This window comes from Chelonia mydas, chromosome 9 (assembly GCF_015237465.2).
Source record: "Chelonia mydas isolate rCheMyd1 chromosome 9, rCheMyd1.pri.v2, whole genome shotgun sequence".
In the NCBI taxonomy this organism is placed as follows: Eukaryota; Metazoa; Chordata; order Testudines; family Cheloniidae; genus Chelonia; species Chelonia mydas.
Window position 1 is genome coordinate 34363882 of NC_057855.1, and position 23736 is coordinate 34387617.

The 23736-nt window shown below is 40.8% G+C and overlaps 1 protein-coding gene across 6 annotated transcripts in view; it reads left to right on the forward strand.

Annotated features, from left to right (window-relative positions):
- COL4A4 (collagen type IV alpha 4 chain) overlaps nucleotides 1-23736 on the forward strand; it is a 133423-nt gene that overhangs the window by 50066 nt on the left and 59621 nt on the right. For 4 of the 6 annotated variants that reach the window (XM_043522339.1, XM_043522341.1, XM_043522340.1 and 1 more), the window contains exons 7-21: nucleotides 1899-1967; nucleotides 3958-3993; nucleotides 5702-5755; nucleotides 6306-6341; nucleotides 6523-6564; nucleotides 8951-9031; nucleotides 10991-11044; nucleotides 12410-12469; nucleotides 13148-13192; nucleotides 13952-14005; nucleotides 15789-15858; nucleotides 17862-17966; nucleotides 19019-19183; nucleotides 20555-20647; nucleotides 21053-21216. In XM_043522339.1, the coding sequence (XP_043378274.1) occupies nucleotides 1899-1967; nucleotides 3958-3993; nucleotides 5702-5755; nucleotides 6306-6341; nucleotides 6523-6564; nucleotides 8951-9031; nucleotides 10991-11044; nucleotides 12410-12469; nucleotides 13148-13192; nucleotides 13952-14005; nucleotides 15789-15858; nucleotides 17862-17966; nucleotides 19019-19183; nucleotides 20555-20647; nucleotides 21053-21216 (1128 nt within the window). The remainder of the gene's footprint in view (nucleotides 1-1898; nucleotides 1968-3957; nucleotides 3994-5701; nucleotides 5756-6305; nucleotides 6342-6522; nucleotides 6565-8950; nucleotides 9032-10990; nucleotides 11045-12409; nucleotides 12470-13147; nucleotides 13193-13951; nucleotides 14006-15788; nucleotides 15859-17861; nucleotides 17967-19018; nucleotides 19184-20554; nucleotides 20648-21052; nucleotides 21217-23736) is intronic. The other 2 variants (XM_043522338.1, XM_043522337.1) reach the window with 2 other exon arrangements.

Sequence of the window (23736 nt, forward strand, 5' to 3'; positions counted from 1 at the left end):
TCAAAGTTAGTACTGTGCTGTTAGCGCCATTTCTGAAAATTACGCTATGGCCTTATTATTGTTTGTAATCCAGGACTGCTTACACGAATAGCCTGAGGCCCTGATTCAGCAAGTTACTAATGCACATGCCTAACTTTAAGCATGTGAGCAGTTCTATTGAAACCAGTGAAACTATTCAGATGCTTAAAGTTAGGCACGTACTTAAGTTCCTTGCTGAATCCAGGCCTAAGAAAACAAGCAATATACAAGCCGAAGGATAAGGCAGAGGAATAAAATATGATCCAAATACAATAATTAACCCTCCCTACATTTCTGGTGGTGTAGTTTTAATAGGCTGCAAAATGCCATCAGCTCACAATTTGATAAAAATCTAACCCACTACATCTTTCAGAACAATAGAATAACTTCTGTTCAACATGGTAACGGTAGCTGCTAGGAAATCTCTGACTGTGCTTTGGCTCACGGACTAGACTCTCACCTACAAGAAGTAGGGGGATGAAATAAAAGAAAAAGTGAGACATGGAACAAAATTATAGCCTGAATCTAGCTGGTTCAAGGAAATCTGAGCCTTTGCAGACCTATCACTCCCAGCATATAAAAGAACATAAAACAACAGACACGCAGCCTTGGATCCAAACTAAAATACCAACACCAATAAATTGGGCTTTCTAGGAAAACATGACAAAGTCGGAGCAAATATCTTAATTATCTACTTGAGTATAATAATGTCACATCGAGCTCTGTATATAGTTTGACTCCAATTTACTAACTGATTTATTGTGCCAAATACCAACTTGATTGCTGAAAAGGTGACAAGATTCATTTAATAAAAATATTTTGTTGTACAAAGAAATCAAACTCAAAATTTGTTTAGAGACATAAGTGTAAATAAGGCAGAGGTAAATATAGCTTTCAGTGGGACAGTTGCAGAAAAGCCTCTGTTTGACAGGTCCATTCTGCTACAGCAGCATTTTTCAAAGTTCAAGTTGTCGCGGCATGTCAGGCACTGGGTCGCTCTGGTCAGCACTGCCGACTGGGACATTAAAAATCCCGTAGGCGCTGCTGCCCAGCTAAGGCCGGCTAGTGCCGAGCTGTTCCGACACCGCTCTGCACCCCGGAAGCGGCCAGCAGCGGGTCCGGCTTCCAGGCAGGGGGGCCACAGGGCTCCGCATGTTGCCCCCGCTGCAAGCACCACCCAGCCAATGAGAGCTGGGGGCAGGAGGGGCATTGCCTGCAGGCGAGAGTCGCGCAGAGCTGCTTGGGCACCTCTGTCTAGGAGCCGGACCTGCTGCTGGCTGTTTCAGGAACGCAACGCAGTCCGCGGTGCCAGGACAGGCGGGAAGCCTGCCTCTGCATTCCGGCTGCGCCGCTGACCGGGAGCTGCCGGAAGTAAGTCCGTGCCCCAATTCCTTGCCTCAGCCCTGAGCCCCCCTCCAAACCCAGAACCCCTTCCTGCACCCCAAACTGCTCATCTGTGGCCACACCCCAGAGCCTGTCCTCCGAGCCCTGAGTCCCCCCCCCCACTGCAAACCTGGAGCCCCTTCTGCACCCAAACTCCTCATCCCCAGCCGCACCCCAGAGCCTGCACGCCCAGCCCAGAGCCATGATCCCCTCCCACACCCCAACTCCCTGCCCCAGCCCTGAGCCCCCCAAAACCCGGAGCCACTCCTGCACCCCAAACCCCTGGTTTGAATTTCTAGGAAAGGTAAAGAACTTACATGCCAGTAGCCACTGTGTCCACTGAAATTAAATATGGCTGGGAGGTATAGAGAGTATTAATGCCGTCAAAACTGAGAAGTTATCACTGAAACTGTACAGTAACTTAAGAGTATCAGAGGACAGATCATAATGTTATTACAGAACATAATATAATTTTTAATTACTGACTGATTTTTCAGGGTGTTCTTGGGCAAAAAGGAGAAAAAGGAAACTCTGCATATATTTCAGATTTCATTAGAGGTGATCCAGTAAGTATATTATTGTGGAAATAATCATTAAATGTAGGAAGACATGTATAGCAAATGTAAGTATTCTAATAACTTCAAATTGTTTAATAAAAGCTAATTTATCTCTTTTTGAAACAGAAATTAAATGCAAATATGTTAACTGCAGTATACAGATTGAGAGATTAATTGTCCTAAAGGCAGGAAATTCCCACAACAGCTATACACTGCCCCCAAAGTCTCTAAGGACATATAGACAGGCATTAAAATTAACATTGTATTCAGTAATGGAAGATTCTACAAATGTACAAAAGAAGCAGAATTAGGGTTGCTGTGGGACACAGAACTTCAAATTGCCGTGGACAATAGAGGATAATATGGACCTAGAGCCAAACACTTGTTGAATTTTGGGGCTGATGGGTAACACAATTGGCATAGTGAGTTCACATAACACATGGATGAAGGCTTTGTAGCTGCTTCTCTCAGTAAGATGCCTTTGTGCTCCCTAATTGCTTCCAGTTAGTGCTTGCTGCTGATTGCAGGTTTGGTTTGATACGCATCTGCTTCCTGCACACCACATCCACTTGGGGGTATCATTATCATTGTTTCTAACAGTGCCTACAATGTACTAGGTCCTTTTCAAACATAAAGGAAGGCATGGACTCTGCCACAAAAGAGGTTATACTGTGGCTCCCATCCTGCAAACACTTATGCACAAAGTAACTTTACTTGCCTTTGCAGGATTGGGATCTAAAAGACAGAGGAGAGAGAGAGAGAGGTTCAGGGAAAGGGGAACAGCAAACCAGTAGGATACTGATAAGCAAAGCAGTAAGGTACTGGGATTGGCCACATCATGATAATGCAAAATTTTAACGATGCTTTAAAATAAAAAACAAACTTATGAGCATATCCTTAACTGGTGTAAATATAGTTCCACTAACGTCAGTGGAGCTATGCTGATTTATACCAGTTGAAGATCCAGACCTTTATATCTCAAGATGTATAAACTAATCCATCACTGCCCTACAACCAGGACAAAACTCCCATTGAATTCAGTGGAGCAGAGCAGACACATAACGAGTGCTCTGCTATGGTAGTCATGCACATCTCTTGGTGGACTCACTCTCTGGAGGGATGTTGCCCTGATGCTTGAAGATAGGAAGAATGTTTCCTTCTCTCTTCCATTCTCTCACACAGCGGTACACCAGAATGCAGGCTGTGGCTCATTATCTTTTGCATTTAATCTTCAATTCATCTGGAGTTAGACTAATAGTAAAAACTTTACTTAACCCTATGTTTAAATGTAGGGGATTTTGCTAACTTGAATACAGTACAGTGAAACTGTTGAGCGAAGTGCTGGAGCTCCCATGCTTTATCACTAATTCATTTTTCATGCATGCAGTTTGGGAGTACTTTTATGATTTAAAGTAAAATCAAATCAACAAAAGTATAATCAAATACATGACTTCAGCTACTCTCCTATGAGCTGTTCCCTGTTTTAGAGACTCATAGGTGCATCTGTATCTGAAGTCAGTTATTGTTTTTATGTATTTTCTTTATTATTGGACATTTTTGTGTTTTCATAAAGGCTTTCTCCCTTAATGTTCCCTCATTCCTTTTGGTTGATCCAGTACTGACATCATAATCCTGTACTAATGACACTAGTCTGTTGCCCTGGAAATTATTGTATTGTCACTATTCATCACTGTGTCTTAACTTTGATATCAAAAAGAAAATTTGGGCTTGAGGAAGCCAGTCTTCCTTTAAAATACTAAAAGCTTTAGTATGTAGATAACATTATAAAATTTATTAGAAAAATTCTCTGCAAAATATTTAAATGTATGTCAGTAGTTAAATTATGTATTTAAATGTTGTGATATCAAGTTCTTTAAACCCAAAGCTTGATGTCATTTATATGATTATTTCTATATGATAAAAAATCACATGTTGGCTCATAATTCTGTGGTAAAGTGAAAGTGTGATCCTTTATTTAGAAAAATACTTCTCATTCCAGGGAGCAAGAGGTGAACCTGGCTCCCCTGGCACACCTGTAAGTATCTTTCTGCCGCTCACATATATGCTTGATCGTTTTGAACAACATACTGTAGCATGAGTACACTACTGCCATGTATTAAGAGTGAGTAATCCTTACTTATGAATGGTCTCATTGAAAACGTAGTAGTGAATGATAGTAGGAGAGAGAAAGACAACAGCTTTTAGCCTGATTTGCCTTCACTATTACCACCCATACACGAGAGATTAAAGATAGTGTAGGAAAAGCAGAAGATGACAGAGTGTATCATGAGTGAGGCTCAAGCTGATGTGATTGGAGGGTGCTAGGTTGCTTCACTGTTGGAGCACACGATACTAGGTGCAAGAGGACAAAAGTCACAAGAATAGATGAGCAGGCCAACATAGCCAGGTCAGATTCACCATCACTGGCCGTGAGGAACAGAAGCAGACATTGCCCGTGCTTCCCACATTGCATGTGGTTTTGGTCCAGTGGATTTGCAGGGTACTGACCAACTGATGCCGCATCACATTCACAAGCCACAGGAAATCTCTGTGACAAGCACGCCGTGGATGGCAGATCCTCACTGTGTGGGGCTGCTGGGTCTTCCCAGAGTGCACCGAGCGCCTTGGAATTTGGCCATAAAAATAAAATCCCAAATGAAATATTTTCTATTTTTTTGTTAAGCAGTCCTCCTCCCTATATCTCAGGGACCCTCTTTTTTTATATCCCAAGGGCTATAGCATCTCCAGTGCTTTGGTAACCTGAGCTTAATTCTTTTCAACATGCTATTATTTATATACATGACTAGTATGTACTAGAGAGACTAGTGTGTACTGGATGAGGTAATACCTTTTATTGGACCAACTTTTGCTAGTGAGAGAGACAAGCTTTCGAGCTACACAGAGCTCTTCTTCAGGTCTGGGAAAGGTAGTCAGAGTGTCACAGCTAAATACGAGGTGGAAGAGATTGTTGGGCATAAATAAACACATTTTGTAAGAGATCATTAAACGTGAAGTGGTCCGTTAATATCTCTGCAGTCATTTGGCAAAAAAGAGGGGTTACTGGGATATAGATTGTTGTAATAAGCCATCAATCCATTGTCTTTAAGACTTTTTTTTTTTACTGTCTAGCAAAGTTATGAATTTAAGCTCCCAAACTCATCTTTTGAAAGTGTTATGCAAGTTTCCTTTGAGGATGAGGACTGAGAGGTCAGATAAGGAGTGATCATTTTGTGAATCTATTCCACCTTGTATTTAGCTGTGACACTCTTACCACCTTTCCCAGACCTGAAGAAGACCTCTGTGTAGCTTGAAAGATTGTCTTTCTCACCAACAGATGTTGGTCCAATAAAAGATATTACCTCACCCACCTTGTCTTTCTGATGTCTTGGGATCAACACGGCTACAAGACCACCGCAAACAACAATAGTCTATACTAGTATAACTGTCTAATAGTTATATATAATGTACTATATACTACTATACATAACCATATACATAGGGTCTATACTGCATGACCTAGAAATTGTTCTAGAACATCAGTCAAATGGGAATAAAGAGGCTGCCAGTTGTATATGACTGGAATAGTGCCAATGGGCTGTAGATGGAGTCCAAGTGATATAGGCAATTAGGAGCTTAATGAGAGTTTGGAGCCACTATGTGACATGTTGAGCAATTCTGTGCGAGGAAGAAATTAAGATGCTAGTGTTTTCACAAGCAAATACATCTTTTCTCCTCTTTTTCAGGGAGCTAGGGGGCTAAGGGGCCCACATGGATTGCCAGGTCAACCAGGCTTGCAGGTAAGACTGGCACTGTTCTATAATACTGCATTTTGACATTATATATAAATGCTTGTTCACTCATCTAAAAAGTTCAGCCCCAGTGTAAATTCAAGCCTAGACATTTTCTATAAGGCAGTTAATTAAAGGGCCTGATTCTGCCTGGCCCTTACACAGGTCTGCAGTGGGGGAATGAGAATACAAGGACCCTTCCACAAGCTTGTGCACACACATGTAAGGTCCACGCAGAATTCCAATCCTTGGGCACAGAAAAGTGCTGGTAATGCTCTCTCCCAACTCCTTCCCTGCAACCAAAGCCCTGAAGGAGACAGGGAAGATATGGAGCCAGAGCTCCACTCCACTACGGGTAGACAAGTGGGGCCAGGGAGGGATTGCACAATCCCATGGGGAGGTGAGGCAATAGGCACACAGCCTGTGCACCTCAGGTGAGCTCTGAGAGAAATTTTGCCTCCAGGTGCTCCCAATAAAGTGTTGCAGCTCTGGATCATGCTCAGTGAAAAGCTTTGCTTTCAAGTCAGAATATTAAGTTGTTTGACTCTCTTTTTTAAAGGGAGCTCCGGGCCTTCCTGGTTTGCAAGGTGAACAGGTTAGTGTCTGCTTTCCATGGGGTTGGTACAGTTTCAGTGAAATATATATTTATGCTGATATTTAAAGCATTTGACTATTTCTGTTAGCAAAGTTTCAAAAACTTTAATTGTTAAATTATTTTGCAAGCATTTTTGTGATTATTTTTACTCACCATCACTAGTTTTGATCTTTTTCATTAGGGCAATCCAGGTACTGGAGTGGATGGACAAAAGGGGGAGCCGGTAAGCAAACAGTTAGTGGTATTAAAGGTGGCCTGGATGTAGAATTAAATATATATATGCCTAGGAAAATACGTAGTCCTTATAGCTTTACTTAGTATACAGTTACTGTGGTTAGTTACAGATGTTTATATAGTTTTACTTATGAGACAATCCCTCTAGCCCTGCCCTGATCCTGCACAGAGATCCATATAGGCAGACTGTGACACCTGCTTGAAGTCTGGGGGGTGGGGGAGAGGAAAAAACAAGGGGAAATAGGTTACCTTGCATAATGACTTAGCCACTCCCAGTCTCTATTCAAGCCTAAGTTAATTGTATCCAATTTGCAAATGAATTCCAATTCAACAGTTTCTTGCTGGAGTCTGGATTTGAAGTTTTTTTGTTTTAATATTGCAACCTTTAGGTCTGAGATCAAGTGACCAGAGAGATTGAAGTCCATCGGTGATCTTCCTGATAACACCATCCTGGCCACTATGGATGTAGAAGCCCTCTACACCAACATTCCACACAAAGATGGACTACAAGCCGTCAAGAACACTATCCCCGATAATGTCACGGCAAACCTGGTGGCTGAACTTTGTGACTTTGTCCTTACCCATAACTATTTTACATTTGGGGACAATGTATACCTTCAGATCAGCGGCACTGCAATGGGTACCCACATGGCCCCACAGTATGCCAACATTTTTGTGGCTGACTTAGAACAACGCTTCCTCAGCTCTCGTCCCCTAACGCCCCTACTCTACTTGCGCTATATTGATGACATCTTCATCATCTGGACCCATGGAAAAGAAGCCCTTGAGGAATTCCACCATGATTTCAACAATTTCCATCCCACCATCAACCTCAGCCTGGTCCAGTCCACACAAGAGATCCACTTCCTCGACACTATGGTGCTAATAAGCGATTGTCACATAAACACCACCCTATACCGGAAACCTACTGACCGCTATTCCTACCTACATGCCTCCAGCTTTCATCTAGACGACACCACACTATCCATTGTCTACAGCCAAGCTCTACGATACAACCGCATTTGCTCCAACCCCTCAGACAGAGACAAACACCTACAAGATCTCTATCAAGCATTCTTACAACTACAATACCCACCTGCGGAAGTGAAGAAACAGATTGATAGAGCCAGAAGAGTTCCCAGAAGTCACCTACTACAGGACAGGCCTAACAAAGAAAATAACAGAACGCCCCTAGCCGTCACCTTCAGCCCCCAACTAAAACCCCTCCAACGCATTATTAGGGACCTACAACCTATCCTGAAGGATGACCCAACACTCTCACAAATCTTGGGAGACAGGCCAGTCCTTGCCTACAGACAGCCCCCCAACCTGAAGCAAATACTCACCAGCAACAACATACCACACAACAGAACCAGTAACCCAGGAACCTATCCTTGCAACAAAGCCCGTTGCCAACTGTGCCCACATATCTATTCAGGGGACACCATCACAGGGCCTAATAACATCAGCCACACTATCAAAGGCTCGTTCACCTGCACATCCACCAATGTGATATATGCCATCATGTGCCAGCAATGCCCCTCTGCCATGTACATTGGGCAAACTGGACAGTCTCTACGTAAAAGAATAAATGGACACAAATCAGATGTCAAGAATTATAACATTCATAAACCAGTCGGAGAACACTTCAATCTCTCTGGTCACTCGATCTCAGACCTAAAGGTTGCAATATTAAAACAAAAAAACTTCAAATCCAGACTCCAGCGAGAAACTGCTGAATTGGAATTCATTTGCAAATTGGATACAATTAACTTAGGCTTGAATAGAGACTGGGAGTGGCTAAGTCATTATGCAAGGTAACCTATTTCCCCTTGTTTTTTCCTCCCCCCCCCCGCCCCCCCCACCCCAAGACGTTCGTGTTAAACCCTGGATTTGTGCTGGAAATGGCCCAACTTGATTATCATACACATTGTAAGGAGAGTGATCACTTTAGATAAGCTATTACCAGCAGGAGAGTGGGGTGGGAGGAGGTATTTTTTCATGCTTTGTGTGTATATAAAAAGATCTTCTACACTTTCCACAGTATGCAGCCGATGAAGTGAGCTGTAGCTCACGAAAGCTTATGCTCAAATAAATTGGTTAGTCTCTAAGGTGCCACAAGTACTCCTTTTCTTTTTACAGTATCATATATACTCCTGTAACGGATATAGGGAGCATTATCTTCCTTTGATTGAAAGAGTGCAGGATGGTTGACAGGCCTCTGCAGAGCTCTTTGTACTCACAAATCAGCAGAAGCTGTTCAATGAGAGTAGAGATGTTAGTGTTGTAAGTAGGAGATTTCAATGTTCTGGAGCCTGGCAGAGCCAGTGAGTTGAACCAGATGTTCATTTTTACTGCTTCTCTGGCTTTCACAGGGTGATGTTGGACCTCCTGGATCTCCAGGACAGCCATTGTTGGTTGGGCCGCCTGATTCTTTCCTGGTTAAAGGAGAAAAGGTTTGCAAATTAAAGTCTATTTTTAAACATTACTGTACTCAGTTTACTAGAAGTGCTATCCCATGATGCATTTTTGCACAGATTTTATATAAAGGACATTTATTTTATTGAGTAATATACCACCATCATCAATAGCAATGCTGTTATCCAGTATTGTACTGGCAGACAGAGGCCAGGCCAGCCATCATGTTACTGCTGCAGCCCACCTATTCCCTCCATGAGGTGCCTCTGTGCCACAGCAGGAGCGTAAAAGGAAATACCATTCACCTTTGTCCTTTTTCCCCACTCTGCACCATTGACAAACTGCCTGAGAACCAGGCTGAATTTACACACATTAGCAAAAACTCACAAAGAGTCTGTCAAGACTGAGGTTATGTCTGCACTATACAGATTTTAGTGACATGGCTGTGTCGCCACAGCCGTGCCGCTAAAAGTCGTGCAGCATAGCCGCTGTTTGTCGGCTTTCCTGCTGACAAAAAACTTCTACCCCAACGAGTAGCAGCAGCTTTGTTGGCAGGAGAGCACACCTGCCGACAATGCACTGTTTACACTGGCACTTGTCGCTGCAAAACTTTTGTCTTTCGGCGGGGAGGGGTTTTTAACACCTCTGAAAGATAAAAGTTTTGTCGTTCAATTGCCAGTGTAGACATAACCTTATTATCTCTGGCACTGAATTCCTTTCCCTACCCATCTCACAGTTTCATTCATTTCCTTAGACCTTTGTATTTAGTTTATCTTATTGGAGAGATGAATTAGATTTTTTCAGCAAGTTTCAGGCTCTGCTGAAGATAGGTCAAACTGTCAGGCAGCCAACCTTGATGTATTACTTATGAAAAATAAGTGTGGTCCCAGTGTCTATTTTGAAAATGAAATCATGGTATTTAGAGTAATTCCTCTATGACAGGTGTGCTTTGGCTAGAGTTGTAGCACTCCAGGTAGTCAAAATGGATAGAATAATCCTAGCGGCAAAGAGTCCTGTGGCACCTTATAGACTAACAGACGTATTGGAGCATAAGCTTTCGTGGGTGAATACCCACTTCGTCGGATGACATGCATATGGCGAAGTGGGTATTCACACACGAAAGCTTATGCTCCAATACGTCTGTTAGTCTATAAGGTGCCACAGGACTCTTTGCTGCTTTTAGAGATCCAGACTAACACGGCTACCCCTCTGAGAATAATCCTAGCAATTTACTCTACAGAGTCATGGACTGTCCTTTGCTGTAGATCCTAAAGCATTTAAAATGCACCTCTGGTCTAAAAAACAATTGTAAAAATTGTATTGTGGAGTCCTATATTGGAATCTCAGTGATTTTCAGATCTAATTAACATTATATACAAATGAAAAGATAATTTTTGCTAACGGCCAGCTCAGCAGAGACAAAGTGGGTGAGGTAATATCTTTTATTGGACCAACTTCTGTTGGTGAGAGAGACAAACTTTCAAGCTACACACAGCTCTTCTTCAGGTTTGGGAAAGGAACTCCTAGCTTCACAGTGAAGTGCAGGTGGAAGAGATAGTCTGTATCCACAAAAACAACAAGGAGTACAAACACAGCTACTTCCTGATACTTAGAATAAGTAGTTAGCACATATTGTAAGGGACCAATGAAGTCTGCAGCACACATTGTAAGTGACCATTAACATATATTGTAAGGGTCCATTCCAGGTCTGCAGACTCAATCTGGGAAATGAGAGTCAAGCTGGGATCTTTCCTGCTGCGCATCACCTGCAGTAATTTTGTCCTCAGTTACAGCTGTGCAACTCTGACTCAGGGCAAAAATTTGCTTTCTAATGACAAGCTTTTTGGACTCTACACATGCACAGGTTACAGTCTGAATGAGTAACAAGGTGCCATATTTACTGACACTTTTCAGGGCAGAACAAAACTTCAGAGTTATACAAGACTTAAATATATTTTGCATGCTAAGATGAAAAAATTCTACATATTTATATTCAGGGTGTAAAAGGAATGCCTGGGTTGGTAGGACCCAAAGGATCACATGGGCCCAAAGTAAGTAACGTATTTTGTTATGCATTGTTCCGTTTCCTTCTAGCAATAAGGATATTTAAGTACTGTAATAGATTACCAAGGGAGGTTGCAGAATCCCCATCATTGGAGGTTTTAAAGAACAGATTAGACAAACGCCTGTCAGGGATGGTCTAGGTTTACTTGGACCTGCCTCAGGTAGGGGGATGGACTAAATGACCTCTCAAGGTCCCTTTCAGCCCTAAATTTCTGTGTTTTGATCATTTCTCTGATTTCCTAAATGATGCTGGCAGAGTTTCCTTTTATGTTTCTAAAAACACCTTTTCAGTGAGTGAATGACTTAGGACATAACATGGCATTATACTGTGGAATTTAATCATCACACAAACTGATGTGAAAGCATAAACGTTGCAAACTCTTCTGGAAAAATCTGTCCAACAACAATCTCTTTTACAGCTGACTATCAAATGTGGCCTCACGCAGGCATCAGTCTTTTTTTCAATTAGAAAGCAGGGAAGCAGAAGGAACAGCAAACTCCAGGTTCATCCCTTGCAGATGGCATGGGATTTTAGAGGTGTGAATCGCATAGGAAAGGAAGCCTCCCAACTCCACAGATCCTGACTGTCCTCAGGACAGCTCACTGCAAAGTTGCTAGTCCCCCTGCCCCCAGCATAGTTCCTTCAGCATTTGTTCTGTCCCAGGAAGAGTTCCATGCTGCTGTGCAGTAACAGCCAGAGAGCAGGCTTGACAGCATTAACATGTTTTCTGAAGGGAAATCCATAGGGCCTCATGGAAGCGGAGACAATTGTTAGGGTCAGGATCTTTTTTGGAGGCGGGAAAGGGAGAGAAGAGCGTACACCGTTAATATCTGCTGAAACATAAATTATGACCCAGAGTATTGAATTCCTGTATTTTGAGTCCAGGCAGCACCTTTTCTTTCGGCCATTTCCTGCCACATAGAAATGCAAGTCAGAGGAACTACTCTGTGTAGGTTTGGGAGGCAAAACTGGGGCTTCGGGGTGTGGGGTAAGAACTGCATTTTCTCTTTGTCTTATTTTTAAAAACTTGTTTCTTGGGTGTTGTCCCTCCTTGCAAATAATTTTATAAATAAATCTTGTTCCTGCTTATTTATAACCAGTAAATGTGCTGGGACCTTAAAATCCCAAAGGTTATTCTTAGTTAGGAGAAGAGCAGGTGTATCTACTCCTGGGTAACTAAAACCAGTGGACACTGGGGTGGATAGAATGTAAAGTCAATCTAAGATATCTGGCCCTAACCATAACACTGCTAATTATGTTTTTACTTTTTCTGCCCATGCACACATTGCAAACTCTCTAGGACTGTCATCTCTGGGTAATCTGTTTAAAAGAGTGTTTTCAATGATAATAGGGTGCACCTGGAAATGGAGAGAAGGGTGAAAAAGGTATTCCTGGAGACCCTGGAATGCAGGTAAGGAAACTTCAGAATAAACCATTTCAAGTACTCACCAAAATTAGTTTATAAAATACTAGGGAGTTAGTTTAAATATGTTAGGATAATTCAGAATAGGATTTTAAGATGCTTTAAATTAATCTTGGTTGCTTTGTACATAGAGTACTTTGGTTCCTAAAACAAGGTATTATTCATGTGTTCCAGACTCAAACATAAATTCAAATAGAATTTTATGTCCTGGCAAAGACAAAAAATTTGGAATCTGATCTTGTAAATAATTACTAGTGGACAAAGTATGGGCTGCTCTGAGCAGCCTTGATGAATTCTATGGGACTGCCTCAGAGTAGAAAGCACTTCCCCAGAAGTTTTTTCAGGACTGTACCCTTAATATGTGTAGTATTTCTCACATCAGACTTTTCCAAGGCTCTTCATGATACAGTATAGTAGAAATTAGAATTGGGCCCAATCCAATTTGACTTTGATCCATTGTTCAAAGTCATATTCATCTTAGTAAAAATGTTTGAAAAGATGTTGCAGGAACTAGATACTGGGGAACATTATAGCAAATACATAGTTCTTTCACACAAACTTGTGCAAAAAAGAACATTTAAATTAAATAATTTGGAAATAGATATAAGGAATAATGTAAGACTGGCTTCTGTTGTTTTGCTTTTCATTCTACTTGCTTTTAATTAGGGTAGCCCTGGTTCTTGTGGATCTCTAGGTTTTCCAGGAATAAAGGTAAGGTGATATAAAAATACAAACGACACGGGCATGGCAGCTCAGGCATGTTGCCATTCACTTTTAGGTACATTTTTTTTTTTTTACATTATATGGTCTTCTGGTTGATGAGACAGCAGTTCAATATAGTCTGCTGTAAATCTGGGTTCTGAATCTATGCACCATACCAGATTTAAAACAGAGTGGACACAGCTACATTTGCATAAATCTTTCTCCTTTTCCTGCCTGTACTCTTCAAATCTAGTTAAGACCACAGTTATACTAGTCATGAATTGTAACTACTGTGCAAATTACTGACTCCTGAATTGTACATCCAAGTATCTGTTTTGCCTACATTACTTTCCTTTATACATGGCTAATGAATTAAATCCACTATCTACCGAGAGAGTCATTGTAGTCTATCGGGTAGGTATATTAATAGACCTGAACAAGAAAGGGGGCACTGTGGCACCCTTCTCATGGCAAGGACATGCACTGTTGACGAGCTTGTGCTCTTGTCCTGCCACCAGGGGTCCCCACGTGCTGTCTAAATAACTGGGTTACAGTTAAAAGATCTTTTCTTTTAAAAAAAGAGATCCCTTAAAAATGTATCATCTACAAAACCAAATGCTATACAGTGCTGTGAAACAATGCATAATTATTAACAGATGACAGTATTGTATGGTATGACACGTTAACTAATTTCTAATAAACATTTAACTATATGACATGTAGTCCTATTGAATTAATACACAGAGACATTTCTATTATTGGTTCCAGGGGGCAAGTGGAGTTCCTGGTGTTCCTGGTCAGGCTGGTTATGCTGGTCTAAAGGTAAAAGTGCAGAAGCCCTTTATGTTTTGGTTAGCTAAGACCATTTTCAGGTGTTCTAGCTTGTCAAGCCACAGCCCTGTCTCCACATTCAAATTACTCTAAAACTCACTTTTTCCATGTTCTCTACAACAAATGAGGCAGCAGTAAGGATTAACAAACAAACAACTTTTGATTGAATGATCATGATGTACACATATCTAACCTGAGTAATTTAATATCAGTACTACTATTTATTTTTATTATTGTAGCACCTAGAAGCCGCAGTCATGGACCAGGACTCCATTGCACGAGACACATTACAAACAGAGAACAAAATGTTAGTCCATGCTGCATAGACTTTGGAGTCTAAGTAACTACATGATCTTGTTGCTGAAATCCTCACCCTTCCTCTCTCCATCAATTTTGTCATTTTAAAATTAGCTTGTAAGAGTATCAGGGCTAGGGCCACGTCTTTTTATGTGTTCTGTAGAGATCTAGTTACTCTTGGGCACTGTACAAATACTACATAATAACAAATATTCACAGTCAGCAAATAAACCTTAAGTATATGTTAGCAGATCTTAAAATATTTTTCAAGTTTGAAAGCGGAGAAATAAACCTATTTGTTTTGTTTTTTTGCATGATGAAAACCTTTTTGCTTTATTATCAAAGATGACAAACTTTGGTTGCTGTTTAAAATAGCTAGAAGGGCCACAATTATTATTACAGTCAGTAAAATAAGTTGAACGGAAAAAGTTCCTGCAGCTGTTGAAAAGGGGAGCAGTCAACAATAGCTCCCATACGGTCGGAGACTCAGATACTACAGAGATAGCAACAGGATAAAAACTTATAAAAATGAGCATCCAGTTTTATAGTCCCAGTACTCCAAGCCTCAGTCCTAAAGAGGCCCGTAGTCCTGATGTGCAGTCCCATGAATGCTACCTCACCAGGCAATTCCCAGATTTCACAGAAAGAGATTGTACATTCTTAGGCACCCAATTCCTGTTTGCCTCTGAGTGCTGGGTTGATGCCTAATCTACAAGAAAGAGGCAGTTGCAAAATTCCTCCATCATGGCTTCATTGATTTAATCTGTCATATCAGAGAGTCCTTTAACATCCGAAATTCACTTCTTCCCAATTCAAAGTAGATAATAGTACAAGCTAATTTAGAAATTCTCAAAACAGGTCCTGAAAAGATTTTCATTGCAGTTATGCATATTGTATTTGTATATTTCTCTGAAGCAGCTGGCTAAATTATCTGTAAGAACTTTGGGTCTCTCTTAACATGAATGTCATTGACAATCTATGGAAAATTTCTTTCCATCTTAGTGCTTACCTATCATTATGAAAAACCATTTCCCAATTTTTGTATAAAATTTTAAATCAAATCACTACATTTTAATGGCTAAATCAAAATAATTTTAATTAAATATGTTTATAATAAGCCTTGTGCTACCAAATTTCCTGTAATTGACTCAATATCACTTGTGTTTAACACAATATTCTAACGTAACCAGATATGACAGTCAGAGTTCTGAAAATTCAAGCAGACAAGCACATTTGAGCAGTCTATCCCACTTAGCCACTGATTTCTTCAAAGATATTGAGTCGTTTTTATAGTATTGTATTAAAAAAAAAGAAAAACTAAATAAAAAATGTTAATGTTTCAGAGGCAAGCACTCAAAAATTAAGACATGCCAGAATTAAGTTTGCCATGCCCCCTTTTGTGTATGCCTTATGATACTATCTTTAATTACATGGTGGCACACTATTATCTGTCAATAAACTTAATGAATTCTTTCAGGGGGATCGTGGAGAACGAGGGCAACCAGGCCTGCCTGGAGTTTTTGGAACACCACCTGTTGCTATGAAAGGTTTCACTTGGTTTTAACTACTCTTTATAGTGTGTAATGCATACAGGGCCCTGTGCTCTGAGGTGCTGAGAGTAATTGATGGGAGCATACTAAGCACCTCAGAACACTGGATCTCTAATGGCCAGATTCTGTCATTGCCTGCACTTTGTTGATGTCAGTGGAATTGCATAGGATGCATGAGAACAGGATTTGGCCCAAAGCATGTACTTCAGATGTAATACATGTTAGCAAGACCTCAGAGCACATATAAACACACCCAGATCTGTCAATTTATTCCTGGTTCTTAGATCTAAGAATATTTTAAAATAACTGGGAAGAAGAGGGCCATTCTGGGGATTGGCATGCAGATGAGCAGAGCACACATATGATTGCATTTCAGAATTCTTATATCCAGAATTGCCACAACATGTGGATTCTTGGCTTCAACTGAAGTCTGGGGTTGCACACCTTGGTTGAAAATCCTGGCCCTAATGATGTTGATGGTAAAACTCCCATTGACTTTGATAGGGCCAGAATTTCACCCCTGGGTTCCACCAGTTTTAAAAGTTATATCAGATTAATATAAACTCCAAAATGTATATATTGTATTTCAATGTGGTTTTATGTGCTGGCGACCTAGCAACAGAATAATATGCTTAATACAGTATTATCATTATCAGTTAAAATGATCTCTTATTTGCAACATTATTGCGATAGAAACTTACAGAGAAGCATTTTAGAATTAACTTCCCCATACATTACATCTGCACTGCAAAAAAAAGACCTGCAGCAGCGAGTCTCAGAGCCTGGGTCTGTAGACTTGGGCTCCCAGGGCTTGCATTACACTGCTGAAAATAGCAGTGTAGCCGTTCTCCACTTAGGCTGGAGTTTGGGCTCTGAAGCCTGGGGAGGGGGCTGGATTTCAGAGCCCAGGCTCCAGCTGGAACAGGAACGTCTACACTACTATTTTTCATGCTGTAGTGAGACCGAGTCTGCATATCTGGGCTCTGAGATTCGCTGCCATGGCCATTGTTGTGTGGTTTTTTGTATTTTTTCAGTGTAGACAAACCCAGATACACAGTGGGACAAATTCTGCTCCCATTGATGCATTAACATCCCCACTCATGCCCCAATTCAACAGAACATCTCTGTTCTGCAAGAGCCTGATCCAAAGACAGTTGAAGTAAATAGGTGTCTTTCTGTTGATTTCAATGGCCTTTGAGATCAAGCCACAAAGTACATAACCATGTGCTTAAATGGGATTTAAGGTTAAGCATGCCCTTAATTGCTTTGAGTGAGGCTGTTCGGATGTTAACCGAGAGCAGAATTTATACTAGTGTTTTGCTATTCCAGCTTAACTCCATTTTCTTCAACTGTGTATGATCAAATATAAATGTTATTTTTTTGATATATAGCTATAATAATATATAATACCTCTGGTCATGAGTGGTGCGGTGCATAGGCTGGGGAAGGCTATGCCTACCCAAACAGCCTGACGTGGCCCCGACCAATCTCCTCCCCGAAGCCCTGCTTACCCTTTCCCCTTGGCCCCAGCCCAGGCAAGCTGCTCCTCTTCAGGGAAGCAGCATGCTGGGGCTGGGGCTGGGGCTAGGGCGGCTGGGACTTGGGATGGCTGGGGCCATGACTGCATATGATAAGAAAGCCATTTTCTAAATAAAAGCGAATTGTCAATATAATCCTAGGCCAATGCTCCAAGAAGAGAAGTATTATTTTTTAAACAGAAGCGTGGGCGGTGGCACAAGATTTAATACACAAATGGTGAATGGAATAAGATTTAAAATAATGTATGTAATAAAAGGGAAGGGCTCCAGTGATAAAAGGAACTAAATTCCCCTCTTTTATAATTGAATTAATTCACATTGAAACCAATGTAATAAAGAAAAGGTGATGTATTTTAATTATGAATGGTTCCCAAATCATCATTTCAACTGCATTTTAAACCAGGACTAAAAGCTGTCAATTGTACAAGGTTTTAAATTGACATTTCCTGTAATCCCATATAGGTTCTCGAGGGGATCCTGGATTACCAGGTCCTTCTGGAGATGATGGGTTGATTGGACTAACTGGTCCTCCAGGCCCATCAGGAAGACCTGGTGAAGATGGAACAAGTAAGAGATCATAGACTTATAAACCATGAACTGAGAGCTCTATATACTGTCCTTAATCCACCTGCCAACAGAAATTGAGCACAGACCCAGGGAAGTCATGTGTTGTTTTAACCTTTGCAACATTCAATGTGGGGAGGCCATGTAAATCAGGGAAGGTGATGTTGAGTGAAGGATTTCCCGGCAGTGGAGGATTAGCTGGATCCTTTAACTGTTCATTTCAGGCTGTCTAATGTTGGAGTGTTTTAAAAGGTGAAGATGACTTTTTGTAAAGAAAGGATAACATTGATTTTTGTATCAGCAGAACCTCACTGGAGCACACTTTCAACTTCAACTTCTTTTTAATTGTTATTGCTTACCTGTGTGTGTCCCATACATACACACACTCTCTTATATATAATGGACAGGACTTATATTCTCCTCTGTCAGAAAATGAGTCAGAAAAGACCTTAACGAAGAGGAGAGGAGAGGGAAGCAGGATTAATGAGTTCCTCCTCTCCCCAGGAGCCTGTAACAGCTCTTTAGAGCCAACATCACATCGTTAGGTCTCTATGGCTCTGGAATGGGCTGGCATGTCTGCGTTGGGGAAGACATGGCATTTGCACTAGTTCCTCTCCATTGGAACTAGTGCAAATATAACCTTCCAAACCTCTGGGCGTTAACTCTGCTAAAAGAAACCTGCTCCTTGCTGTCCCTTCATGTTAGGGTGGCAAGCACATGGGAGCAAGAGCATCAGAAAGGGCATTGGAGGAGGGGGAACAGTTTCTCCACAAGGCTGGAGCTTCCTTTCCTCATGGATCCTGAGGAACCAAAGGATTTGAAGGCCATGCCCCTGCCTCCTCAGCAGCCTCAAAATCCATTCCCCAGAGGGGAATACCAGTTACAGATTCCACAAGATAAACTTCAGAGACCTTGGCTTTCTAGCCCCCCACCCCTGGCACGACGCCAGGGAGGCTTTTCATAGGAAGATACTGTATGCCCATAATTTCTTCTTCATATCTCTTAAATATTCATAATTACTCTGTATAATTTATACTTACCTATTTTCCCGATAGGCCTCCCTGGTCTGCCAGGAGCATGTGGGCAACAAGGTCCTAAAGGTTCGCACGGGGATCCTGGTCTCCCTGGAACTGCTGAATCAACTCCAGGAAGACCAGGGTCTCCAGGAGCACCAGGATTACCAGGAGCACCAGGAAGACAGGGTTTGCCTGGACCACCTGGTAAGATAAACAATATAAGTGTCTTGTGTGAGAAATATTATAAATAATAGATTTATGGAGTCAGTGAGAACATGCTAATAGAAACGGTATTTTTTCATAGGCCTGCTCTATGGTGTTGCATCGGGTATACAGTAAATACAATACTTTATTTCTGTTACTCTCTTTAGAATATTGTTGATTCTGTTTCGGAGGATAGGGTCCCATTCTTTTTGTGTGTGTAGCTTTTGCGTGGGAGGTCTTTCCCACTCAACTGGATTAATTAATTTTACAGATAAGGACTCCAGCTGTTATCATTCTTATGAGATATGCAGGGAAAATGTTTTTTTACTATTAATTTTTTCATAGGAATCGTTAGCATAGAACCAATTTCTCCCATGTCTCTATACACTAAACTAAATCTAAATGTTCACCAGCAATTGTTGAGGTATCAAGATTTAGAAAGAAGCCAATGTAGTCATTGTAAATAGCTGATGGCCTAGTTCTGATGGCTGTGCTGAAGGATAGAGAACAGTAGGGTTGATGGGAGATGCCCATGGAGAAAGGACAGTTGTAGGTGTCCTTGTTTTTAAAAAAAATATTCTGTGCCTGATTTTCTATTGCCCCTGCACCTTGTGCAGCCCCTAAACCAATACAAAGAGGGTGTAAAAAGTCACCATGTCTGAACTGTGATGTTTTGCACTGGGGCAAAATGACCGCACAAGGTGCATGGCAATCGTGAACAGACACACAATCTGTGTTCATTGATCGGTTTGAAAAGTATTTTTTCTTCAGGCCAGATCCTCAGCTGAAAACCTGGCTCTGATATTTTAATAGTTATTGAAATGCACTATGTAGTACATTTAATTATTTGTAGGTTAAGTATTCAAGTTTAACTTATTTTTTTTCCAGTGGAGGTACTCCTGATTTATACATCAATATAATTGTGATTAGAATCAGTACCTTGCTCTCAAGTTAAGCCTTAACTAACAGAGAACCACATCAATTAAAATGCATGGAATATGTGTGTCTAAATTGCCTAGATTGCTTTGAAAATCTCAAGCTAAATCCAGAAGTCATGACCAAAACAGAGGAAAATGCCCCAAATCAACACCCATTAAAAGAGATATGAACCCCAATATTCTAATACAGAAAAAAGCAGTATCAGAGAGTAGGAGTTGGCAGGAGTATTGCCTATAATCTTATTTTGATCTTTTCCATACTCTAGTCTTACTCCAAGAACAGTGCCATACGCGTGGCTTGTAAACCATTTCGTAAGATCCCTAGCTATTTATTGAGGATCCCAATGGATGAGATAGAGGGTGGAAGGGAGAGAATATGTCACCTAAGCTGTAAAAATGTTCAGTTCAAATAAGTGCCCTTTTTCTTCTTAAGGTATAGTTTGTCATGGCAGAGGTCCCCGTGGACATCAAGGAATAAAAGGCCAAATGGGACCCATGGGAAGAAGAGGTGAAAAAGGCGAAAAAGGCAAGTATGCATCAGTAACCAATTTTAATGCAGAGGAGACCTTAGCTGAGCTCCATCCTTTTGTTGCACCATTAAAGGCCTGAACCTGCAAGCAGAAGTCGAGGGCAGCTCTCTAAATGGAGAGCTTGGAGGATCAGGCCAAGTCATGAAAATACAGTCCAGATTTTCAGCCAGCGTAATGCCATTGAAGTCAGTGGAATTACTCCAGTAGAGAATTTGTTCCAGAGTGCGTAAAGATTCCACATCTTGTATAGGGAATCACATGACTTTTGTTTCCTGGAGCTGTGGTGGAATATAACAGGCATCTAGCCACTTACTTCCCCACCTACATACAGAAAAAAGAATGAATGATATTTCTGTTGCATATCACAACCAGTTCAAAGTTGTTTTCCTACATTTGTATAGGGAATCATGGCCACTGTTCATGTGACCTTGGTCCTGCTGGCCCACCTGGTAGACGAGGGCCACCTGGTCGTCAAGGAAGGAAAGGACAGACGGGATTTCCTGCAAGCTATGGAGAAAAGGGTGATCCAGGTTTCTCTGGCACAATAGGATCAACAGGACTCCCAGTGAGTAATTCTTACAAGTTTCAATTAAAAATAAAGTCAACAAAAACTCAACTCTCCAGGAAGGGAAGTGTCCAATTGGAGGAGGAAGAGGCAGAAGACACTAGGTGCTTGTACTCTTGAATTGCACTCAGTATCGATTGGGCACCTCTTTCTCTGTTTTTCTCACTATTATGACTAAGGCTCTTAGAAGGCTACATTTTTCCCTCTTATTTGTTGTAAAGACAGTCCCGGTTGTAGGTGTGGGTTTTTAAAAAAATTTATTTCTCAGTTTCCTTTGGGGAATTGGTATTTTTTTGTTGGTCTGTACAGAAATCCTGTCCTGTGGAGGGCTGGGCTAGAAGAGACAAGGTGGGTTTTATATTAATAGATCGGGAAGGTTTTGGATGGGTTATATTTGGGTTGCCTTACTCTCTCTTGTGCTTCCGGTTTAGAGAAACCACCATTTTTCTTGGAAATATTTTAGACGTGTACACTTTTTGCCCTTGAAGATTGTTGGGCTTTACTTAATTAGATTATGGGAAAATGTACTCCTTACAAAATGTTTAAAAGGCAAGAAATATCAAATGGGAGTCACATGATGTCGGGGGGGAAGCAAACTTAAATCTTTACACAGCCACGAATTTTTTATAGTTATATTCAAGATCAGCAGGCCATAATAATAAAAAAAAAACCTCCGAAAAACTCCCTCTGCATGACACATACTTTTAATACAAACTAATGCTTTTCTTAATAAAACATAGTTAGAATTTATTTTTGGAACTCTTACTGTTGATTGGTAGGTAGAACTATCATGAAGTTGGTAATTTTTACTCTGATTTCATTGTAATTTAAAAGTATTCCGTTTCTTGTTTTCTAAAAAATTATTTTGAGGTGCTTAATACAGCATTCACTGAGCTCATTTGTTTAATGAGCCAAACTGAATTTAATATAGAACCTAATGTTCCCTACAGACACTGTATGATAAAATGGTATCCAATCAAGCCAAGAGGTATCCATATGGAAAAAGTGCCTGAAAATGACTAGATCCAACAAATTAAAGTATTTTCACTTGCTTATGTGGCATCACTGCAATATAACAATTTCACTTAAGGAAAATAATTCTTACAAAATAGAAGATGAATGCATTACTGGTCATAAAAAAAATTCAGTACTAGCATCATTTGACATCTGCACACAACAGTTTATATTTTCTAGTATAGCTTTGTTCTAATATCAAATCTGGGATGTAATTTATCATAAACCACTTTTATAAAGAAAATAGCAAGGTGAATTAATTCATCATTACAAAACACCTCAAATGTGTGCATCCACCTCTCTCTTGTTTGTGTGCTGTTTTATTGGGAATGACTGCCAGCAGGACTAACAAATGAAAGGAAATCACAGCTGAAGACCTAGATATTCACTGGGTTGATAATTTATATGAGGACATTTGTTACCTAACCCACAGTATATCTATTAATTCTAGACAGAGACTTATTTACTTTAATATACTTCAGGGAGTGTAATTTACACTCCTCAGCTGCCAACAGCACAAAAGCAGACTTAACCTAACTGCCTTCTGTGCACGTTTCAAGAAGATGATCTCTTACACATTCTGATTTTTGTCCCACTGTAGACAAGTTTTGGTCCAACATGTAGACACTGTATCCATGGGAGTATATATATTGAAGTGCTGCCAGATCTGAATTTCTGTATTTTGTTATGTGATACAGTTACCATGAATAAGTATAAACAAAAATATGTATATGTGTGTGGTCTTACTGTGGCTCACATATCATAAGATGCATCACTTTGCTGTACATATTTGGATACCATAAAACAGTAGAGAAATGACGTATGGGGTTCCAAACTATTTTTTCTCAGGCTATGTCTACACTACCATGTATGTTGGCAAAACTTACGTAGCACAGGGGAATGAATATTCCACCCCCTTGAGTGACACAAGTTACACCAACATAAGCATTAGTGTGCGCAGCGCTGTCAGCGGAGAGCTTCTCCCACCGACATAGCTTATGCCACTCACAGGGCTGGTTTTTTTATGCCGGCAGGAGAGCTCTCTCATGTCAGCATAGAGTGTTTTCGCCAGATGCGCTGCACAGGCACCACTGCAGCACTGTACATTAGACAGGGCCTCAGAAAACCCCACTGTGATTCAGATGTGGAATTTAAAGAAATGCCTGCAGAACTCAGTGTTGTCAACTCCCTCAATTTTATTGGTTTCAGAGTAGCAGCTGTGTTAGTCTGTATCCGCAAAAAGAAAAGGACTACTTGTGGCACCTTAGAGAGTAACACATTTATTAGAGCATAAGATGAAGTGAGCTGTAGCTCACGAAAGCTTATGCTCTAATAAATTTGTTAGTCTCTAAGGTGCCACAAGTACTCCTTTTTTTCCCCTCAATTTTATTACTAGTCTCACAATATTTTTTCCCTCCCCCTTAAAATCCAGCTCCTGGAGTCAACTGATGATGCAAGAATCATCATTTTTTTTAAAGTACATTTTTAGCCCTTATTATGGTTGCA